At 40.5% G+C, this 22,672-nt stretch overlaps 1 protein-coding gene and 2 pseudogenes across 3 annotated transcripts; all 3 read right to left on the bottom strand.

The window, feature by feature from the left end:
• Positions 1–2,722: 2,722 nt before the first annotated feature.
• Positions 2,723–10,043, bottom strand: LOC143213477 (electron transfer flavoprotein subunit beta-like). 2 transcript variants are annotated; one of them, XM_076433375.1, is made up of 8 exons: positions 8,937–10,043; positions 8,768–8,853; positions 8,554–8,685; positions 4,544–4,600; positions 3,933–4,331; positions 3,489–3,868; positions 3,215–3,406; positions 2,723–3,136 (listed from the first exon to the last, which is right to left on the bottom strand). In XM_076433375.1, the coding sequence occupies exons 1-6, from the start codon at positions 9,166–9,168 to the stop codon at positions 3,554–3,556; spliced, it is 1,221 nt and encodes a 406-aa protein (XP_076289490.1). In that variant the 5' UTR covers positions 9,169–10,043; the 3' UTR covers positions 2,723–3,136; positions 3,215–3,406; positions 3,489–3,553. The 2 variants fall into 2 exon arrangements, with proteins under 2 accessions (XP_076289490.1, XP_076289491.1); XM_076433376.1 differs by lacking the exons at positions 8,554–8,685; positions 8,768–8,853; positions 8,937–10,043 and adding an exon at positions 6,048–6,377 and having other exon boundaries at positions 2,729–3,136.
• A 414-nt stretch (positions 10,044–10,457) lies between these two features.
• On the bottom strand, positions 10,458–12,439 carry LOC143213496 (ras-like protein 1 pseudogene; annotated as a pseudogene).
• A 2,888-nt stretch (positions 12,440–15,327) lies between these two features.
• On the bottom strand, positions 15,328–17,897 carry LOC143213499 (uncharacterized; annotated as a pseudogene). Its single transcript, XR_013009977.1, has 2 exons — positions 17,624–17,897; positions 15,328–16,006 (listed from the first exon to the last, which is right to left on the bottom strand). The product of XR_013009977.1 is annotated as an uncharacterized LOC143213499 (transcript).
• Positions 17,898–22,672: the final 4,775 nt, after the last annotated feature.

The following is a 22,672-nucleotide window of genomic DNA, read 5'->3' as shown; positions in this document are numbered from 1 at the left end:
CCTCGATACATTTTCGATTGTACTTGCTTATTAAATCGACGATATAGTAGTGCCTCGATTATCCGAACTTCAATCAGCGGAACATGTGAATTCGGAGAACAGTTATCTAGCTACAGTGCTAGATTAAATCTTTACTGATCTGCAGTACGATGAATCATGTTGGGCATGAATCATTTTGGATTAAACTGTTTACATGTGAAACATGTAGAATAGTTAAATAAACAAGCTTTTGTAGGACATGCCAACGCAGTAGCATTTAATTCATGGAGATCGACGTAACTGCCCTCTACCGCTAAAATGATGAAGATGCATGAATGAGATTTTCGGGACTGGTCTAGGGGTGCCTCTGCGACATTCTTATACTATCTCAAAAATATCAAGTGAAACATTTTTGAATTCCACCGAAATCAATGTTAGCCCTAGGAATGTATAGCAGCCCTTATAGGTAACGGGACGTCATCAAGATCCGCGTATTAAAATCTTAAAACAGCGAGGACTCACTTTCGTATCTCGAACCTGGGCTAAACGTTGTCTCTGCCGGGAAGATTTTTCCAAGGTAATCACAGGGTGATTAACGTGTATATACACGCCGCCAGATGCTCAGGCTATTCAAAGAAGACGAGCCTCGTTACAGAACTCTTTTCGATATCCGTGCGGAAGCGTGGAACGCTTCGTTGGGATGGGCGACAGAAGGGAGAGAGAGTGAGAGAGAGAGGGGCGAGAGGAGGGAGAGAGAGTGAGAGAGAGAGGGGCGAGAGGAGGGTAGGCCGGACGATAATTAATTAGCCGGCTAACAGACTTCTTACTTCGCGAAATGGGAAGAAAACGGCGACCTTTGATCCTGGATTTTGATCACCGCCGCGCCGCACCGGCTGCCGCGACCTGTTCAACTTTGATTCGTGAAAAAAGATGGGACGGAGAGAGTAACAGAGAGGAAGAGAGACATAGCGAGTGGAAGAGGAAGAGGGAGAGTTGGTCCCGGCGTGTAGAAAAGTTGCATCGTAGCTGCAACCTGGTTGGCTGCTACTACCACTCTCAAAGCCGCAAGTAATTAGAGAAAAAGTCGCGACCTAGATGTGGGAGACCATGTCGATCGATTACAGCTCGGCCGCTCTTTCCTGCGCCCAGGAAAATTTTCCCTTCCGAGGAACGACTACTCGCGAGAATGTCGAAAAGATAGATGAACCTTTGACGGCTGTATCTTACCCATACGTTCGTTCCGACCGGCTCTGTTAATTAGCATGAAAGGAATTTGCTTTCGCTCCGCCCCATTGCTACCTAAATTTCAAAGGGAGGGCTAGCAATTTTGTTCTGATATCCATGATGGTTCCGAAGCAGAAATAGCCAGGTTTAAGATACTATAGCAATTTACCTTCTTAAGGGTGAGGTCCATGTCGTTTATGTACCATGTTATAAGTACTGTGAGTAATGCGAACTTTCTTTCATACAAGGGTCAGTCAAATATTAACTAGACTTTGTACTGGACAACTGCACAGGCGTTCTTATTTGCACGAAACCCGGTGGAAGTTTGAGTAGCCATGTCTTGCACTCGATCTGCATCATATACTAGTCTTGACCATGTTCCATGGCCGGATGTATTCTTGTCAAGCTTTTGAATATTGAAGGCACAAAAGTAATCTTTTATATCATCGAACTAAGCACGCTGCTGTGTGAACTTAAACTTGAATCAGTACATAATACTGAAAACTTGGATCAAATCAGTCAGTTTCCCAAAACGAATGCCTGAAAGTCTGACAAGCATGAAGGCCCTGTTATATTGATTAACAACTGTGTTCCATAACTAACGAGTGACGGATCGCACAATTATCGATCACGATCGCGGCGTTCATCCATCACTTTTAAAAAGCGAAAGTTGTCGGGCCGCTGCGCCGAAAACGTTTAAAATATCGCCTGCAACAATTATCGGAGGAAATGGCTGCCGGCGCGTACGTTTCGTAGTAAATTAATTAGAATCATTTAGCCGTCGCGTGTAGATAATATCGATAATGGTAAACCATCGCGGAGCTACGGAAGCGCGACCAAGGGCCTTTTAAATTTATTACATTTCGATCACTCGTGATAAATCTATCGGGGCTAATTAATTTCCTATGACCGTGTAACGCGTAATATACTGCGAACACGAGGTTGCGAGACGAGATGGGGGGGACTTATTGTAGAAATGGAACTAATTACACGCGTTAATTATAATTTAGAACGGCCGGATGCCGGCACGGGGTACAGTTAAAAATATTTCGGTCCAATTATCACCGTCGGAGAGATCGGAAATCGTGTGCTGTCGATCTCTCTCTCTCTCTCTCTCTCTCTCTCTCTCTCTCTCTCTCTCTCTCTCTCTCTCTCCTGCCTGGTTCTTCGTGGTTGCAGATTCACACGGGGCTGGAAAACGTCGGGGACGAGATCGATTAGTTTTATAGATCGTTGACGAAGGCGGCGAAGTGGTTCGGCCGCGATCTACGAGCCACACGAATTATCCGGCACGAAATTACGAGTAGATAGGTATCGATGTCGATGACAAATTAGCCGTCTCCGCCGATTAAACGACCCTCCTTCCTTTGACGCAAATTGCCTCGTTAATCTGGTATTAAATCGCGGTATAAATGATCGCGGCTTTTTTTCCCCCGCCCAAAAGAGCGTCGTATTTTTACGAGATAATGGGAACACCCGGATGGAATCCTTTATAGTCTGAGGAGACGGGGCTGGTGGCGCGATATGTAAAAGCGATGTTCGAGTAGTTAGAAAATACAAAAATTTGGAATTTCGTCTACTCCAATTTTACTTAACTGTTAACTTAACTTTACGCCGCCGGGGGTTGGTGAAGGGATAAAACAAAAATGATACAGGGAACAATGAATGTTATATTTATCAATTTACTTTATCAATTTTTTATTATCAAGGCCAAATTACAATACTTTTATGTGCGCGAGACCGAAACTAGCGCCATCATCTACTACAGGACTTATATATAGACCAATATATGGTCTAAGTACTCCAATTGTAAGCTACAGGTGCAGGACTCCTTCTTCCCTGGACACAGCGCATTATATTTTTCCTCGGTAGTGGCAAGTCGAGCGCACCGCTGTAGCTTGTTTTGGCATAGGCGTGGGCAAAGGCAGGACACCTAGAAAAAACAAAGAAAATCAGTAATGTACAATATATGTATACGTGTGTTGACTGGGATAATTATAGATATACGTACCACACCAGAAATTAGAAGCCTTCCTTTTCCCCGGTTGCCGTAGCTTATTCCTTCTCCTCCTTGGGGAAACCGATTCAATAGGTTTCCGCATTACCCAGGAGGTACTATTGACAATGCGTTTTTTTTTCAGTGGTATCCCCAGTAGGCCTATTCCACCATTGCAATGCAAGAGCACTGAACGAAGTGCCCAACCTAAAATAAATAAGCATTAGTTTGCATATTGATTGTTTAGGCTATACTCACTTTTATTATAATTTTACTACAATATACTTACGGCGCACTTCTTTATCATCGCCAATGAGTACAAAGGCAATGAGATAAATCTATCAATACGTTTAACTATAGTACATGTCCACGTTCCTTCAGTTTCGCAATTAAATTATTAACATCCGGCAGGATAGCACCAGCTTGCCTAACCGGTGGTTCTTCAACCGATAATATATCAATTCTGGCAGTAGTGTCGACACCCAAATCTTTTGGCGTCATCTTTTTCACTGGTTTCTTCTTAGCTTTCATGATGTTTGGCAAAGTAGCGTAGCGTGGTTCATTCAGACGGAGATCGGCGCTCAAAACTGCTGGTGTTTTCATTTGAATGGTCTCCAACCCTCCATCGACTTCACGGACCACTGTTAGCTCGCCGTTATTATTCTCTATCTAATGCGAAAAAGATTGTATTATTATTTAAACATTATTTTACAATTTAGTACATTCAACATACTTTACAGCAGAACGTTCCAGTTGGCCAGTCCAAAATCCCTCCAATCATTTGCGCAGTTTGATTGCAATCGTCATCTATAGCTTGTTTACCGACGATAACTAGATCTGCTTTCTCATCTTGAGCTAGTTTAGCTAACATCTTGGAAATATGAAACGGTTGTAAAGTTACATACTCCGGTCCAGATACTTCAACATGAATCCCTCTATCAGCACCCATCGCGAGGGCAGTTCTAAGCGTATCTTGAGACTGCGGCAGTCCACACGAAACTGCAATTATTTCTTCGACTAATTTCTTCTCTTTCATTCGTACAGCTTCTTCGATTGCGATTTCGTCGAAAGGATTCATAGAATGTTTCACCCCATCTGTTACGACACCTGTTTTATCCGATTTCACACGAATCTGTAATTGAAAACAAGAAAGAATTAAACGGAAAACAATACAATTATTAATTAATGTGAAACATTGTTAACAATCTACGGCATTTGTTACGGCATCGATTATTTAATAATTTCACGAACGTGTTAAAATGTACATCAATTTTCATGATCAAATCAAGTAATCGACATCGCACATAAATTTTCTATAGCTATAAACATATTATTAAAACGTACCTTAACTGCATAATCGATAACTCTCTTCACTCCTACGAGCACCCGCGCCATCGTTAACTAATAAACAGATCGATATATCGTACAATTATAAATTATAATTTCTTTCTCAGAACATTTATTGTGAAGTATATGTTGCGACGTTGTCCCTTTTCCGTATGGTTTCATGGCCGACGAGAAACGGTCAACCCCGAGATTTTATAGGCGCTGAGGCCGGGCCGTGCGGACACGGTCCTCTCGGTGCGAAGGCGATATTCGAAGGAGGCTCGAATGGACAACGCGATACCAGTTCGGGCGCCAGGTATTAGAAAATACCACGCGAAACACGATAATGTCCTCGTGCTCGGTGAAGCCGAGCCCGAGAGTCGAGTCTCCACGAAACGTGGCGTGAAACAATGACGCGAACGGCCAGATGGTTCGAACACAGGAGGTTACGGAGACAGCCCTCACGGCAGGACGGATCTTGCAGGTCAAGAATCAACTAGGCGAAATAGGCTCCATTCATTTAATGGTCGTCAAATAAAATATATAGGCGAGCGGCCACGAGGCCGCGAACCGGGAGCCCGCGCTCCTTATACACTTTTGCGAGAGATAGTCGTTCGCTGAGCGCGTTAGTCGATCTTGATTTTATCGCGGAAGTACGGTACTATATACGATTCTCGTCGATACAAGATTCCGCGAGACGCGGATGAACGGCGCAATTTCGAAGACTGTCGCGAGAGCCGGATACAAAACGAAATTGGCTACGTGAGATGAACAATCCGCGGCTGTACGCGTGATACGAGACACGTAGACCGCCGCGGGGTCGCGAGCAAGTTCGCCGACGCTTCAGCTAGAGACAACGGATCGAATCGGGTTACAAATCCGCGGCCGTACGATCTCGATACAACACGTAGACCTACGCGAGAATACGATAAAGGTGAGCGCATACTAGATGGTCGCGGGAAGGCCGCGGGAAGGCCAAAGCCGCCGATGGACGCCCAAAGCCGCCGATGGACGTCCATGCGGCAAGGGAGCAGGGCTACCTGCTGTGCGTGGCAGAAAAAAAGGTCTCCGTCGGCTCCCCACCTCTTTTAGGGAAAGGGACCTTTCTTTCAGGGAGCCCTGCTCCCTGCTGTGGAGCCGTCGGCCCGCTAGAGATTTCTTCCCGCGTGGACGTCCATCGGCGGCTTTGGCCTTCCCGCGGCCTTCCCGCGACCATCTAGTATGCGCTCACCTTAAATGACCGCCGCTCTACCGAATCGCTTCTAACGCAACCGACTTTCGAACGGAAGACTATACGAATCCGACACGACTCCTGAGGAAGACTTCCGATCTTCGAGATTAAGGGAACTATCTTCGCGAATGCTCACAGCGTCCTTGAGGAGAACGCGAGCGAGAAGGCTCGAGGCGCCCTGCGCCTCGGCTCTAACGAAATCTCCGAGGACGAGACGAACACGTGTCGTCCTCGCGCCAATACTACGAGCCACCACGATTAACGAATCGAAAGATCACAAAGTCGACTTACCGTCGACGATATTCTGGCTGCGGGTTCGATATTGGCCCTTGACGCCTCACTCGCACGCTTCTGTTCGTCCGGAAAGCCACCCGCGACGCGAAACTTAATCGGGTTTCGGTACTTCGGTACGGAAGAAATTATCGAAAGCAAAAGCGCGTCTACTCTGTACGGGTCGCACACGTTCCGTAAAAATCCGAAGACGACACAATACAACAACGGGATAATTGTCACAACTTCGAGTTCTATTTCTTAAACTATTTATATAAACTGAAAATCAACAGAGCCGCAGATCAACGTTCCACAAATTTCGTACCGCAAATGAACCAATCAGCCCTGATGGGCCTCATTATATAGCCTCAAGGGTAGCTACCCCCACTACGCTCACTCTGGCCGCAAGGATTCATGCCAGTGGTGCCAGAATCGTGGATGCGAGACCTTTCCCCTCCGGCGGCTCGCCCCCCCCCCCACTCTGACGAACCGTGGACGTACCGTGGACGTGCCGTCCACGCCACGTTGTTTCTGGTGCGTAGCGCTACACACGAACGTACTTCTACTCTGCCCGTGTGAGTGCCTGTTCGATTGCACGCGCGCTACACACAAGCGCACCTCTACTCTGTCCGTGTGACTACCTGTTCGACTGATCGACGCCGACGCGTTCCTTCGATTTTCACGTTACCGAAATTTCGGAAGCAAGAGTCGGAAAGTCGGAATCTGCGCACAGTGGGGACAAGTGACCTAACTCGATTCAAAAAGAAATAACTTTCGATAGAAATGAGGTAGAGCGATGATTTTATTTAAAAATTAAAGCTGAAACTTTGCAGAATATGAGAAAAATAGGGAGATTACGGTACGAACGGTTTTTAACCTTGAGAAAATTCGTTAAACTTTCACAATTTCAAGAAAATGTGGTTTCTCCGTTACCACGGGCGGAAAAAATATTTTTAAATTTTTGCTATATATCATTTCCCGTATATTTTTTCACGCTGATTTCAAATCTGGTCTCAAAATTTATCTACGACCTCTGGTTTTTTCAAGAAATCGATTTTTGTAGGCCTGCGTAAATAAATGTGCACTGTGAAAGTTTCATCGAAATCGGTTGATGCGGAAAAAAACGACAGGCCTTGAAAGATGTAAAAATTCTTCGATGTAGGCTGAAAATCTGCGATTTTTACCATCTTTAAACGTTTGTAGCTCATTGCAACGTCTACTGATTTGGACGAAATTTTCAAAATATGTTTAGTCGACACAGATCTACAAAGCGTATTTTTCAATTTTTCAATATGGGCCCACATAAAAAAGTTGTAAAATGCAACTCTTAGTATTTTTTCATACAATTCCGATCAATTGCAATTTTTGAAAAAATTTCTTTTCACATCCTGTAGTAAACTAATTGCTCTAGCTCCCCAAAAAAGTTCAAATCGTTTAGTACAATATTGAAAAAGTTCTCGTCTTTTTAGAACGTCCGAATATTAATTCGAGTAATTGCAGTTCCAGTATCTCCTTTTTCCAGGATTGCAAGGGTGCGGGATTCGCCTCTTCTCATCTCTCGATAATAATACAAACACGGGGTTTCTGAATAGTCAAAAACGCTAGATGAAAGATCGATCTAGGACACTATCTGCCTCAAAAGTCCTATTTTCCGTTTACGAGGCGAAATTTGCATTAGTCGTCACCATAATTCGGCAGCATGTAGCTATGAAAGTAGCTTGTATGCTTCCGAATAATGCCAATTACGCCTCGTAAACGAAAAAATAGAACTTTTGAGGCAGATAGTGTCCTAGATCGATCTTTTATCTAGCGTTTTTGACTAGTGAAAAACCCCGTGTTTGTATTATTATCGAGAGATGAGAATAAGAGGCAAATCCCGCACCGTTGCAATCCTGAAAACGAGTCTACTCCCTTTTAATAAACTAAAGCAAGGATTTGAAACCAAGGAGTATGTTCGGTTGCAGGTAGCTACGGTATAAAGTTTAGTACCTTAACGCAGGCCTGGGCGCGGTTGGCTCGGGGAACACATGTTGCAGCTTCTCCTCTTCGTTTGGTCGGCAAGTCAGTCCCCACCACGGTCACTCCGACTCTTCCCTTAGCCTTAGCCTTAGCCTTAGCACGAGCACCCCCACGAAATTAAAGGAATTGGTAAATGCCGCTAGTTCCACAGCTTCGGGCAAGGGTCTTATGTGCGTGTACATGTTTACATAGTAGTGGTGAGTAACCTGCCGGTGCAGCATCGTGGGGGTGCTCGTGCTAGGACTAAGGCTAAGGCTAAGGGAAGAGTCGGAGTGGCCGTGGTGGGGACTGACTTGCCGACCAAACGAAGAAGAGAAGCTGCAACATGTGTTCCCCGAGCCAACCGCGCCCAGGCCTGAACTATGGTTACTGTAGAAATATGTTCGTCTCTCACTGCACATGATTCTATGATCTAAGAATAAACTAGCTTATGTTAGCAGTTGGCTCAAGTTCAAGGTCAAGATCTAAACAATGAATAAGGATTATTTAAAGAAATATAGCTACGTACTTGTGGTACCAAAGACACATGAGCACAACAAAAATTCTCCTTTTTCACTTTAGATTGAAACCATCTGAAAGCTTCGACAAAGGGCATTCCTTCGATATCTCCTATTGTGCCTCCAAGCTCGATAATACAAACCTGCAACAATCAAGATATTAATCTATATTAGAAAGAATTAGAAGTATGGTGTTTTACAATAAGCAGTATGTAGATATATTACTTCGGGTTGACCACCATCTTCCGTTACGGGTTGATTTGCCACTCTTTCAACCCAGTCTTGGATGGCATTTGTTATATGAGGTACCACTAAACACAAATTTAAATAACTGTTACTTTACCGATGTACGCTCTACAACAAAAGATTACAACCAGTTCTATTTTGTCTATACCTTGTACCGTTTCTCCCAAGTATCCACCCTGCCTTTCCTTTGATATCACCTCTTGGTATATTTTCCCCGTGGTGATATTGTTATCCCTGTGTAACGTTATGTCCAAGAAACGTTCGTAATTGCCTAAGTCGAGATCGACTTCGGACAGCTGGAACGTGGATGATGACAGGTCATCAGGTTGGGATAGGTCGTGGTCCGAGGCCTGCTCGTTCGGCGCCATATTTGTAGCCATTACGGTAGGGAATAAACAGGATATGCATATATGGTTATCTCAGGGTACTTCTCTAGTTCGTAAAAACGCAACGCTTCATCCACTCCTTCCTGAGAAGCAATCCTACATGGATCCCCCTCATCGTCAACCCATTTTATCGTAAATTGATCTTGACCTGATGCATCGAATCCACATATCGTACGCATTTCCTCCCGCAATGTATCGAACGAAATTCCAGGCGAAATATATGTAATCTGCACTTCCCCATTGTAAACAACTTTCACTCGAATATCGTCATTCTCTGTTTGTGTAGGCATTTTCAAAATCTGTACCGATCTCTTCTCGCACAAGTATTTTCAATAATGATCTAACTATCAAGTTAGATGAAATAATCCTGACGTGTACTTCTAGAATATTCTATACATTCTACAATCTCCCCCTCTGGACGCGAAATCGCCCCGATGAGTAGTCCAGGATATTAACAGGTGACGTCGTCGGAACTGGGACGACCGGCTTCGTCCTCCCTCCTTCGCTTTCGTGGTCGTCCGCGCCTGCGGATGGGTACCACGGGTGCAGGTACCTGGTCCCGTTCTCCAGTGTAAGGGTGTAGTGCTGAGGTGTGATAAACTCCAATTATCACCGGTGTCTCGTCTCTAGTTTGCATCTCGTAACTGCTCGCTCCGATACGCCGCTTCACAGCATACGGTCAGTCTCGTTTCGGCGTAGCCACGGAACTTGTCTACTGCCCAAACTACGGCAAGTGCTTCTCGTTCCGTGGTCGAATAGTTCTTTCTGCTGGCGACAGCAAGCGACTGGCATACTCCACTGGATGCTCGGTGTCCTTCTCCCCCTAGAGGAGAGCTGCTCCGATAGCGTAGCTGCTGTCATCAGTTCGAAGTACGTACGGTCTAGTCCCATCGGCCGTCTGCAGAATTGGTGCGTTCGTCAGGGCCCTCTTCCGGATACTTTTGTGACTCTTGTTTTTGGACTTCTTTTTCCAATGCCTCGACTCTCCGTGCTCGCTTGACGAGGTCCGTGAATGTCTGCACAGAATCACGTGAAATTCGATCACGTAAATGAAAGCGCAGGAGCCCATACAACATGTCTATTTGAACTTCCTCTGTTGGTAGCGTCGGTAGTTCTGCAAGGAACGCCCGTTTTTTGCTGATGAATATATCAGTTGCCGTCTTAGCGTCCTGTGGTTCGCGGAATATTTCTCGGTATACTTGGTACGCAGGTTTTCGGGGAGCAAAGGTAGCACGGATGAGGTCGGTTGTCTCCTTATGAGTAGTCACGGTGGTTTTGACACCTCTCCACCATGTGGCTGCACGGAGCCGCGTACGCGGCGAAAGGTTTCCGGTAATATATCCACATCGATTATCGCTGATACCTGGAATCGTTAAAGAGAATTTACAATATAAATATATTTCGTACCTAAATGTATCTAATTTGAAGTTAATTATTTATTTTCTTAATTAATATTTTCAATCACAAAGTGATTTGAGATAGTGATTTGAAGAAAGTGTATGGATGAGATGAGCGCGAGTGCTATGGAATTCGCAGCAACATGGAGAACACGATCGGCCTATTGAGATGAGGTAGACGAAGTCGCGGAATGTGTCAATGAATGGAAAGCAATGAAAAGCGGAAAGCGCCGGCGTGTTGATGCGTCGCGTCGCGTACTACGCAGTTGTAAGCTGCGTAATGAGTATGCGCGTCGATCGATGGAACAATGAAATTTCGCGTTGATCTCACGAACTCGGTGATTGCGGTGATCACTTTCGCGACACGAACGTTTCCGACGGTCTCGGAGTGAAATTCCGTCGCGCGTACGAGAGAGCTCAAAAATAGCTTCTATTGTCGCGTGAGTCCTAAAACCTCTCCAGCGTTTGCACCGCACATGTTAATTTTACTGTGTGCAGCTGGCCGCTACAGTGTAAACAATCGTATTTGATTTTGAAATTTATCGGAAGCTTACCTTGCCATAGAAAAAGGAGAGCGAGTAAAACCAAGTGCCACGCTTTTGTCATGTTGTCAGAGAAGATCGTTCGCGACGTCTCTATTGGATATGCGATCGCGTATAATAAATCGAACGAGATAATTTGGACGTTGGAAAAATTATATTTTAATTAGAAACGATCATCCAACGTGTGTTACGTTGGATCGATTTACCTGACTCTTACTATGGCTCGAGTTACCTGCTCACATACTATTCTTTTTTGCTTTGCCTCTGTGTTCTTTATCTTTGCGTATTTCTCTGACCGAAGTATAAAAAGCATCGTCTACGCCCATTCTAGTTTTTGCAGAAGTCTCAACAAAAGGCACACCGTATTGACGGGCAACTTCTCTTGCTTGCGACATATTTACTGCCCAAGATTGTTGTAGATCACATTTGTTTCCTACCAATACCATTGGCACTTCTTCCGCATCCTTCACTCTTTTTATTTGTTCCCTATATGTATGTGCTTATGTCCTCAAAACTTTTAGCAGAGTTCACAGCGAACACTAACAAAAATCCTTCGCCTGTCCTCATGTACTGATCCCTCATCGCGCTATACTCCTCTTGTCCAGCTGTATCCAATATATCTAAATGGCATGTCTCCCCATCTATGACTACTTGTTTTCTATAAGAGTCTTCTGTCGTGGGATCGTACTCGTCTACAAAATGATTTTGTATCAACTGAATGGTAAGATCAGACTTGCCAACACCTCCGGCACCCACAACGACAAGTTTAAATTCTGTCATTATGTAATTATTATTCCAACAGGATCTACAGCTTTTAATGCAAAGCTACAATTGCGTCTTGTCTTTCTTACTTCGAACTCTTCGAAATACCGACGTTAAGCGAGAGGTGTGTTTTCAGAGTACATCGAACAAACGAGCAACGCTATCGACGTGAAAATAAACGTCGTTTGAGCAGGAGATCTTTCTCGTCTTCATGCATGGCCTTAGCAAAGTTCAAAGACACATTACCCCAACGCCCACTGGCAACTGGCAGGCAGTGGGCCCACACGGCATCAGTCGGGCCCACGAATATCCCATCATTCCCATCACTGCCTTGACCCTCGGCCACGCACACGCACCACGCGTTGACGACCAAAAAATTTGACGTTTCGTATAAATCACCCGCGCGAATGCGGCTCGGCTCAACCTGGCCCAGCCAGCGTGCATACGCTTCTCCTTGGTCGCTCGAATAATTTGCCGGACAGAGAATGAAGAGAAGCGTCCGGGACGCGCGGAGAAGACGCGACCGTTAGGGTTTATACAAAAGCCGACTTGCAACAAATAGAAATTAAATTGAATATAATTTCATTCCTTAATGATTTTAATAGAGGAGAAATTATATATTGACATCTTCAATTTTTAAAATTTGCCAACAATTTTGAATTTCATCTACTCAATTTTGCTATAAATGCATAAAGATCCACAATCTAGTCATTAGAGAACATATAGGCATTCAATAGACACAGATTTTTTCTTTTTCTATAGGGATATTATGATCGATAAAGAAGTTCTGATCACGGTAACCGTAGAATAAACCATAGTGCAAGGGATTAATACAGGAATGGACAAATGTATATAAATATTCACAGGCAACTTATAGAGGGTATTCAACTAACAAGGGAACATATTCAGATGCGAAATTCGGATTTTGATAAAACTTTGGGAGTTTATAGTTCTTTGAAAAATATTTGACACGTATTTTTTTTTATCGGCAACCATCCACTTTGAAGGGGTGAAAACAGCCCTCAAAGTTGGGGGTCAAAACCATACTTTTTGAGATATCTCGGAAACCAGAGGTCGAAAAAATTTGAATTTTTTTTTAAATTGTGTGTTTTTCAATGGACAATGTAGTCGCGCAAGAAAATTTTAACAAAAATTTTTTGTTTAAACAATATATTAAAAATTTGATTTCTTTTTGTAGTTTCTCTTATTTATTGTTAGTTAATTTTAATGTAAACTTGGGTGCGTGATCTTTGATCCAAAATAGGGGATACATGTTTCAGGATTTTCTTTTTTTTTGCCATTTAACAATAATTGTGCATAATGGAATATAGTCTTGCACCTGGCGTGTGGGGGAATTCTGGCTTGTTTTATCGAAATATAAGCATTTAGTATAAACGTATATAGTATTTTAAACAATACCACTGGATTACATGTCGTTTATTGTTTTATCAGCAGCTAAAGAAGGTGGCGCAGGTACCAGCGTGACCTGGTGCTAATTACCGCGGCGGAGTAAGGGTACCGACTTGTATGTATAGCCAATTCGTCTGCGAATTTCTGCGGTCGTTGGGCTTTCGGTCAAAATATACCTGGAGCCTTTTCAAATACACTGTGGATCCTTCAAATAATTTACTTTTACTGATTGTTTATTTTTAGATTCGTTTTTACAAACATGAAGGTCAATCTGATGAACATTATAAACATTTTGATGGAAACATATCACAGCAATAATAACAAGGAAACACCCAACAACCGGAGAAATTTGCAGGAGAATTGGCTATATATACCAGTCGGTGCCCTTACTCCGCCGCGGTAATTAGCACCGCGTCACGCTGGTACCTGCGCCACCTTCTTTAGCTGCTGATAAAACAATAAACGACATGTAATCCAGTGGTATTGTTTAAAATACTATATACGTTTATACTAAATGCTTATATTTCGATAAAACAAGCCAGAATTCCCCCACACGCCAGGTGCAAGACTATATTCCATTATGCATAATTATTGTTAAATGGCAAAAAAAAAGAAAATCCTGAAACATGTATCCCCTATTTTGGATCAAAGGTCACGCACCCAAGTTTACATTAAAATTAACTAACAATAAATAAGAGAAACTACAAAAAGAAATCAAATTTTTAATATATTGTTTAAACAAAAAATTTTTGTTAAAATTTTCTTGCGCGACTACATTGTCCATTGAAAAACACACAATTTAAAAAAAAATTCAAATTTTTTCGACCTCTGGTTTCCGAGATATCTCAAAAAGTATGGTTTTGACCCCCAACTTTGAGGGCTGTTTTCACCCCTTCAAAGTGGATGGTTGCCGATAAAAAAAAATACGTGTCAAATATTTTTCAAAGAACTATAAACTCCCAAAGTTTTATCAAAATCCGAATTTCGCATCTGAATATGTTCCCTTGTAAGATAAAAATCAAAGATGACGATTTTGCTATATAGTTTTTGTTTCAATAGAAATTGAAACAAAATTGAAACGAACTCGTACCAGAATTATTTAGATCACTAAAATTATTTTCCATTCTGGCTATCTTGTATCTTACCCGTTCTGAGTATAATAATCCTGAGAAGTGGTTTCGCTGTGACCAACGCTCTCGCCAAATTATTGTCATTATTAATAGGTAATTCTTCACCATCGTCAGTTGAATCCTTATACCTAATCAGGAAGCTCAGATCTGGGCCTATGTCATGTCTTTCAGCCAATGATTTTCTGATGTCGTCGTAAGTAATAGGTTCATTACGGTTGATTGAAAATCGTATGCAATCAGAATCGAACTACAAAAGGGAAACGTAAGTAACAATATTAAAGACAAAAAAGGTACAAATATTTTGAAAGATCGTTTGAACGAGAATTTATCCTCGTTTCACGATAAAATTGTAACGCGGATGTATCGAACTGATTAGAAAGTAGCTTACTTTGCTTTTCACTGCGACAATGCTGCTGTCAACTTGATGGTGAAGTTTGCTTTTAGACATGATTTTTTGAATTTTGGTCGTATTATTTTATCGTTGGGCCTCTATTAAATAGAAAATGGACATAATCGTGTAAACTATGTAGAAGAGACGTAACCACGGACAGAGAAGATATGAGAGTGTTCACGGCCCGGGGTCTTTTCTGCCACCACTATTATCAGTACAGATCACGGTGTATTATATGCAATTGTATGCAATGCATTTTTCTGTCTACTGTTCTGAATTACCGACTCTGTATATAGACTCTATCGAAATGAAACAATCCGAATTCCGATTTCGAAATAAAATCCGTATTCAAATGCATCTCTACAGGCTGTCTCAAAATTCTTTCAACATCCGGAAATGGGAGGTTCTTGAGATCATTTGAAACAACATTTTCCTTTGCAATAATGGCGTCCGCAGCGAAAAACATGGACCAAATTCAATATTTGCATTATGCTTATGGGAGCTGGGGTGGTTTCTCCCTCTCCCTCCTGCATTGCCGTGGTTTATACCCCGGCTTTGATACAAACTTTGTGACCCTGAGGTTCTTCACTAGAACATGACTACCCTTCCTCTGTTTTATAGGTAAAATATAATGTTGTACAGATTTATAAGAATTAGTTTCATTGTCGCATTGCGCTATTAAAGTTATTCGCCAGTTGACCCTTCGAAGCACAATTCGGAGTCTGCGTTGTTATGTATGCCATTAAGGCTTTGGACCTTCATATAATGCCAATACTGTGCGTGTGCTCTTCTTTTTCTACATCATGCTTTCCGTTTTCGTCCTCTACTATTATATTATTTTGTGTAGCGATAAAACAGTAAAAACAAAATGATGTATCATCACGTAAAATATGTCTTATGAGTTTTAAGTAAAACATGAATATTCGATATATGTATTATGCACAGTGCATGGGAACAGAGAATTGTTCTTTCTCTTTGTTTTCTTTAACGAGTGCCATAAGAACGTTAAGTTGATTGATCGTATCTTCTGGACAAGCGACACGATCTCCAACAGTTAGGTCACTCTCATAAATTCCTAATCATTACCACCTTCTGTTGTTTTGTCACCAAAGAAATGGATTTCATTATAGCCCTGAACGTGTCTAAGACAGTACGTTTTATCCCAGCCAACAGGAAACACATCGAAGGATATTTGACCTCCTGCACATGCAAAGAGAGTAGTAGAATAATGTTTTATATACTTGATAATTTACTTGGATCAAATCGATTAGTCTTTCTTCTCAATGTATACAACTTAACTACATAAAGTAGAAATGATTTATAACGTAATCTAATACTTCTTTGAACAATAAGACCGTACAAATTTCAGTTAAATAACACTGTCCAACAAATTTCAACTTTTTAAAAGTATTTCGATTCCCACTATGCGATTCTTATAGAGTTTTCCGCGCTGATTCCGAATCTGGTTTTAATTTTTTTCCTATACGTCCAGTTTTTGAGAAAATGGAGTTTTAAAAAAAGACATATTTTACAACTTTAAACAAATATTGCGATGTTATTATAAAATATATTGAATTGTTGTTTACAGCAAAAGATTCTGTAGACTTTCCCGAATACAGTGATATCCAATATTAATACATTATGATTGTTTAAACATGTTTAAACAATGATTAAAGACGGAGATACACCACTTTTGCACCAATTTTTGCGGATATTTTCGAATTTATCTCAAAAAATAAGGGTCCAGCGAAAAATTGAACTATACCACGCGAAAGAGCAGACTTTTATCTTGAGAAACCCCCCTGTGAAGTTTGCATGGTCGACGTTTTCTTCGAACCAGAAAGCAAAATATCTTCGCCCGACATGAGTTGTCACCAGTGGCGCTCACCACCAGAACGGTCGTTCGCCGCTCCGTATCCCGTCCCGAGCGCCACTGGCGGAAACTCATGTCGCGCAAAGATATTTTGCGCCCATGCCCATTTGCGACCATGCAAACTTCACAGGGGGGTTTCTCAAGATAAAAGTCTGCTCTTTCGCGTGGTACAGTTCAATTTTTCGCTGGACCCTTATTTTTTGAGATAAATTCGAAAATATCCGCAAAAATTGATGCAAAAGTGGTGCATCTCCGTCTTTAATCATTGTTTAAACATGTTTAAACAATCATAATGTATTAATATTGGATATCACTGTATTCGGGAAAGTCTACAGAATCTTTTGCTGTAAAGAACAATTCAATATCTTCTATAATAACATCGCAATATTTGTTTAAAGTTGAAAAATATGTCTTTTTTTTAAACTCCATTTTCTCAAAAACTGGACGTATAGGAAAAAAATTAAAACCAGATTCGGAATCAGCACGGAAAACTCTACAAGAATCGCATAGTGGGAATCGAAATACTTTTTGGCTGTTGGACAGTGTAATTGTTATTTGCGTGAATGAAACATTTTATCAAACGCTAAAATATCGTACGTTTGAAGAAATTTGGTATTCAGTGTAAGAGTGTAAGATTAAAACAAGAACGACACTTTTTTCAAGTTATTTAAAGTCAACTTATTGTTAGTCAACTTAGATACTCTACTTATTGTTTCTATACTCTACTTAGATAGTCTACTTATTGTCAGTTAAAACATTTGGCACCAAATGTAACATGTTTAATTATTTTATTTAACACACTGCGAATTTGAGACGTTAATTGTTTATGTATTGCAGAGAGAGAGAGAAGAATGTAATAGACAATTGAAATTTCTACAACCCACAATGTGTTAATGATAAAGGTGATACGCAATAAAATAAATACAAATTTGAATAGTAGTTACCAATGCTATATGTTAAAGCCAGGTCTGGAAATTCTTTCTTAATAGCCTGAATGAATTTCCGTCGAACTTGATTCTCAGCATCGTATTAAAAAAACTGAATACGTTCTTCTTTTGTACAATTGCGACCAACTGGCGATACGTTTAACATTCCAGTTCTGAATTCTATAAAAGTTCCTCGTTTGAAAGGCAGGCGCAATTCGGATATGTACTTTAAGCAAAAGTTTATCAAATCTTGTAACGCGTCTTCGCCTATAATACTTTGAATTGTCTGAAACAAAAAATTGGGGAATTCAAAAACAAAAAAAATTATTTTCGTAACGTGAAATGCAGATTCGTTTCATGCTTGAAAATGGAATATTTTTCTCGTAATATGCAATAAAGATTCGTTTAATATTTACGAAAAAAAAATATAATTTCTTCATAGTGTGAAATAAATATTTTCCGAATGTTAGAAAGAAATGTTTTTTTGTTTTCCATAATATGAAACAAATATTTTCTGAATATTTAGAAAAAAAGTGTTTTCTTCGCTATATGAAGTAATTATTTTCTGAATGTTTAGAAAAAAATTATTTTTTTCTTGTAATATGAAGTAAATATTTCTTGAATATTCGAAAGAAATATTTTTTTTCGTAACGTGAAACCAAATATCGTATATACATTCGAATGTTGAAAAGAGATTCAATCTTTTTTCAACATTCGAATGTATACGTACAGAATATTTTCTTCTGCTATGGTGTACGGTGAATTGTCGTTGAAATTTCGTTATTTTCAAACAGGTTACGAAACGATGGTTAAATATCGATAATTACATTCATTCGTATGATGACAAAAAATTAAAAAATATGTGGGAAATTGCTCTACAGACGAATGCCTTTTGCCGATAACTTTTCGGATAGAAGAATTTACTTAATTTTTTGTTCAAACAGTTGCGAAAATTGTCGTCGATGAACACGGATGTTGTGTCTTGGTAATGCGATAAATCGTATCTCGATTAAAAATAATTATGATCGTCGATTGAATCGGGTTACATTATTCCTTGTGTATCAATAACATAGAATAGTATACCTTTGTTATGTTTGCAGCTTCTCTTAATATATTTGAGAGGTTCTGCGTTGTAATTTTGACTGAAACGACAGCTCGACACCCTTTTGCCTTAACGAACCTCTGAATTTATTCACTATATTCACAATATATTACACTTGTTTAAACTGCAAGTTGTATCTCGAATGGAGGTAAACTTTGCGGAAGACTGTGCAACTTCAGAGAGAAATTGTATCTGAGAACTGTCCCTGGGTCAGCGCGTTCCTCACCTCGGTGGTGAGATTGAAGAGTGGGGAAAATGGTACATTTTTGGGGGAAAGAACATCCCATTCGTTGACTGACCCGAGGGAGGAGCCATTCCTGTACATCCCTATCGGTGGGGGAGGACATCCCCACCTCGGGCCAATTGCGGAAAGCAAATGTACAAACAAAGACGGTAAATACTAGCAACGGACCCAGAGTCACGTGACAAACGAAAGGCCCAAGTGGCCAACGCGTGCGTTTAATTTATGATCCCTTGTTGCACGCGGACGACGACCATCGACTTTGAGAACAATGCTTTCTTGAAAAACGTATTTTCCAAGGACTCTGCAGAATTTGAGCCTCGGTCCCTAATAAAAAATAATAAAGTGTCGGCCTTCTCGAGACTTTTGTAGAAGTGTCCCGAGGATCAACGGTATTTTACATGGAATTTTTCATGCTTGTCATAACAACCTTCGTATCGAATATCGTAATACGAATCGATTACGATCGATTGATACAACTGTTGAAGAAAAATAAAGCAGTATTTAAATACAGGGTAAATGTTGATATGGACTATAGGTATATACCGGGTGGTTCACGACAAACAGGCCACCTAAATAGCTACGTTAGGATTAGAGATAGAAGAAAATGTTAGGGAGAAAAGTTGTACTGTTAAAGGGGGCAAATATGGTGATATAAAAAAATGTTCCGATTGTAGTCGTTTTTAAGGTCTTTTGAAGGTCATCGATGATTTTTAAATAGCACCATATATTTTTAACATCACAGTGTTGTAGCTGATGTCAAGACGAGTACAATGATGTGGTACACTATGACCTTCAAATGACCTTGGACTCATTAATAGATATAATTTGACTACTCTGTTTGATCAACGGAAATTCAATTTCTTCAGCCATTAGGTCTCATAACACGTATTCCGTCCTACACTGCCTAATTCACGGAACTTTTTTAATAAATTTGAATAGGTAGAACGAGATGGACATCTGCGACCAGGAAATCGGTCTTTTTAATGATGAACAGCTCCTCGAAGACACTGACGACTTTCGTAATAAATGGAAATAAGATCGGTCTTATGCTCGTTTGAGTAACGCATCGTTAAACGGTTATTGATAAACTGATACACTCGCAATAATTCGATGACCATAAATGACTCGGCATACATACCAGTAGTTTGTTGATAATCTTGTTTGTGTACGCTTAGAGATCACCTTCCGTTAACGGAATACGTGTTGTGAGACCTAATGGCTGAAGAAATTAAATTTCTGTTGATCAAACAGAGTAGTCAAATTATATCTATTAATGAGTCCAAGGTCATTTGAAGGTCATAGTGTACCACATCATTGTACTCGTCTTGACATCAGCTACAACACTGTGATGTTAAAAATATATGGTGCTATTTAAAAATCATCGATGACCTTCAAAAGACCTTAAAAACGACTACAATCGGAATATTTTTTTATATCACCATATTTGCCCCCTTTAACAGTACAACTTTTCTTTCTAACATTTTCTTCTATCTCTAATTCTAACGGAGCTATTTAGGTGGCCTGTTTGTCGTGAACCACCCGGTATATACATATACATCTAGGGGTGCGTTCCGTTTCACGCATAATGCGCATACACTGTATAGCGTAGTATAAGAGTCTCTATGCATACACTATACAGTGTATGCGCTTGAAGCGTGAAACGGAACGCACCCTTAGTGTACGCGGTAGCGCATCAGCCAAGTTTTCGCGCTGCCTTTTTTTACACGAAACAAGTTGATCGTATTTTTTTAGAGGTTTATAATTCGGCACTGGAGGCAGACGCAGAGATGTACTTTCGTACAGTTGTTAAATGTGCTATCATGTCTCAATATTGAAACATTAATGTTCCAACATTAGCAGGTTGCGAGATATAGGACCTTAAAAATTACTAAATTTGTCACCGACTGACTGACCGATAGATCATCAAAACCTTTTTTGGGTATTTTCCATTCATCTACAGGCTTGAAATTTGGTACATAGGTTCACCATAACAAACATTCGAAGCAATAATTATCAAAGTTTGAAATAGTACACTTTGAAGGGGTTGTATTGAAAAAAACAAAAAAAGAAACATTACGAAATAGGTACGTAGGATATAACATTTAGAAAATGGCTGTATCTAGAGAACGATGCGTGCTACCGCAAAAATAACGAAATTTCCAAAATGCTCGACACAAAGAATGTTGGGTATGCCCAACCACGTGACGCGTGTAGTCTTTTTAATAGGAAAAAAATTAAAGTATGGCTGTATTTTGGGAGCGGTTGCGTTCTATCGCAAAAATAACAAAATTTTTAAAAGGCTCGACTAAAAACACATAGGGTATGCCGAACCGCATGACGTGTGTACTCTTTTGATTTAAAAAAAAAATAGAAAAAACATATGCGTGGAGAACCACACGCGACAGACGTGAAACTATTTGCTTATTGGGTGTAGATACAGATTTCAAGAAAAATTGATGAAATTTCGGGAAAAACTTTCTGTAAACAGGAGCCAAGTTCTACTATGGCCGTAAAAAGTTTGCGAGATTACACGAAATACGGCCAAATTCGTATTGACTTGGAAATACCTCTTGCGATATTGAAAAAAGCGTTTGTAATAATTTATTTACAAGAACGCTGTTTCATTTTTAAAGAGATGTGCATAAAGGGCTGAATTATTCAAATGTGGCCGTTACTTTTTAAACCAATGGCCATAAAGGGTGTTGGGTATCGGCCAAATTTGAACAATTCAGCCCTTTATACACATTTCTTTAAAAATTAAATAGCGTTCTTTCAAACTAATTTTTATAAACGCTTTTTTTTCAATATCGCAAGAGGTATTTTCGAGCTAACGAACGTGGCCGTGTTTCGTTTGATCTTGCGACTTTTGTTTACAGGATGTTTTTGTCGGGATATATATATATAAATGAATATTATAGGAATGATATAAAATGTGAAGAAGAACATGTTATAAGATGAATAAAAAATTAAAATTTAACACGGTTGAAAAATTAGAAAAAGGATATTTGATAAACACTCGAATATGGGTACGATTATATATGTATATATAAAACGAATACATGGGAAATAAATATTGCAATAGCGATGCGAATTTTAAAAGAGGACGTATCGTGAAATGAATAAAAAAAATTAAAATGTAACGCAATTTGAAAATCTGGAAAAAGGATATTCGATAAATCGATTTTATTTCTCTGCTGGTGGCGGGATAGTTGAACCGTCAACGTAGAAGCGATAAAAAAAATTTTAATTTAATAATTTAAGAAATAGTTTTTCAATATTTGGCTGCATGTTGCCCGTCGCATGTTGCCCGTTAGATGACGCTGCAGTCACGCCGACGTAGTAGCCTCTCCGACGGGCAACATGCAGCCGAATATTGCAAAACCATTGCTCGGAAACGTAAAAGAAGGACTTTTGAGGCAAACAATGGCATAGATTGATCTTTCATCTAGCGATTTTGACTACTAAAAAACCCCGTCCTTGCATTATCGAGAAATCAGAAGTTGAATCCCGGACCCTTGCAATCCTCGCGTACGTATACATGGTCTAGCGGTGTGTGAGAGTACCCTAGCGGTGTGTGAATGTTCACGCGCGACGCGCGAGCGTCGTCTGTTTGGAAAGGAACTGTAGCTACCAGCTACAATTACTTGTAACTGCTACTAACAATTACAGTTACAATTACATGTAAATGGAATTGGAATTGCAGAAATACAATTACAATTAC

The sequence above is a fragment of the Lasioglossum baleicum genome, chromosome 11, assembly GCF_051020765.1.
Source record: "Lasioglossum baleicum chromosome 11, iyLasBale1, whole genome shotgun sequence".
Taxonomy (NCBI): Eukaryota; Metazoa; Arthropoda; class Insecta; order Hymenoptera; family Halictidae; genus Lasioglossum; species Lasioglossum baleicum.
Note: the sequence above shows the minus strand (reverse complement) of the source record. Positions and strands in the feature narration are given on the sequence as shown.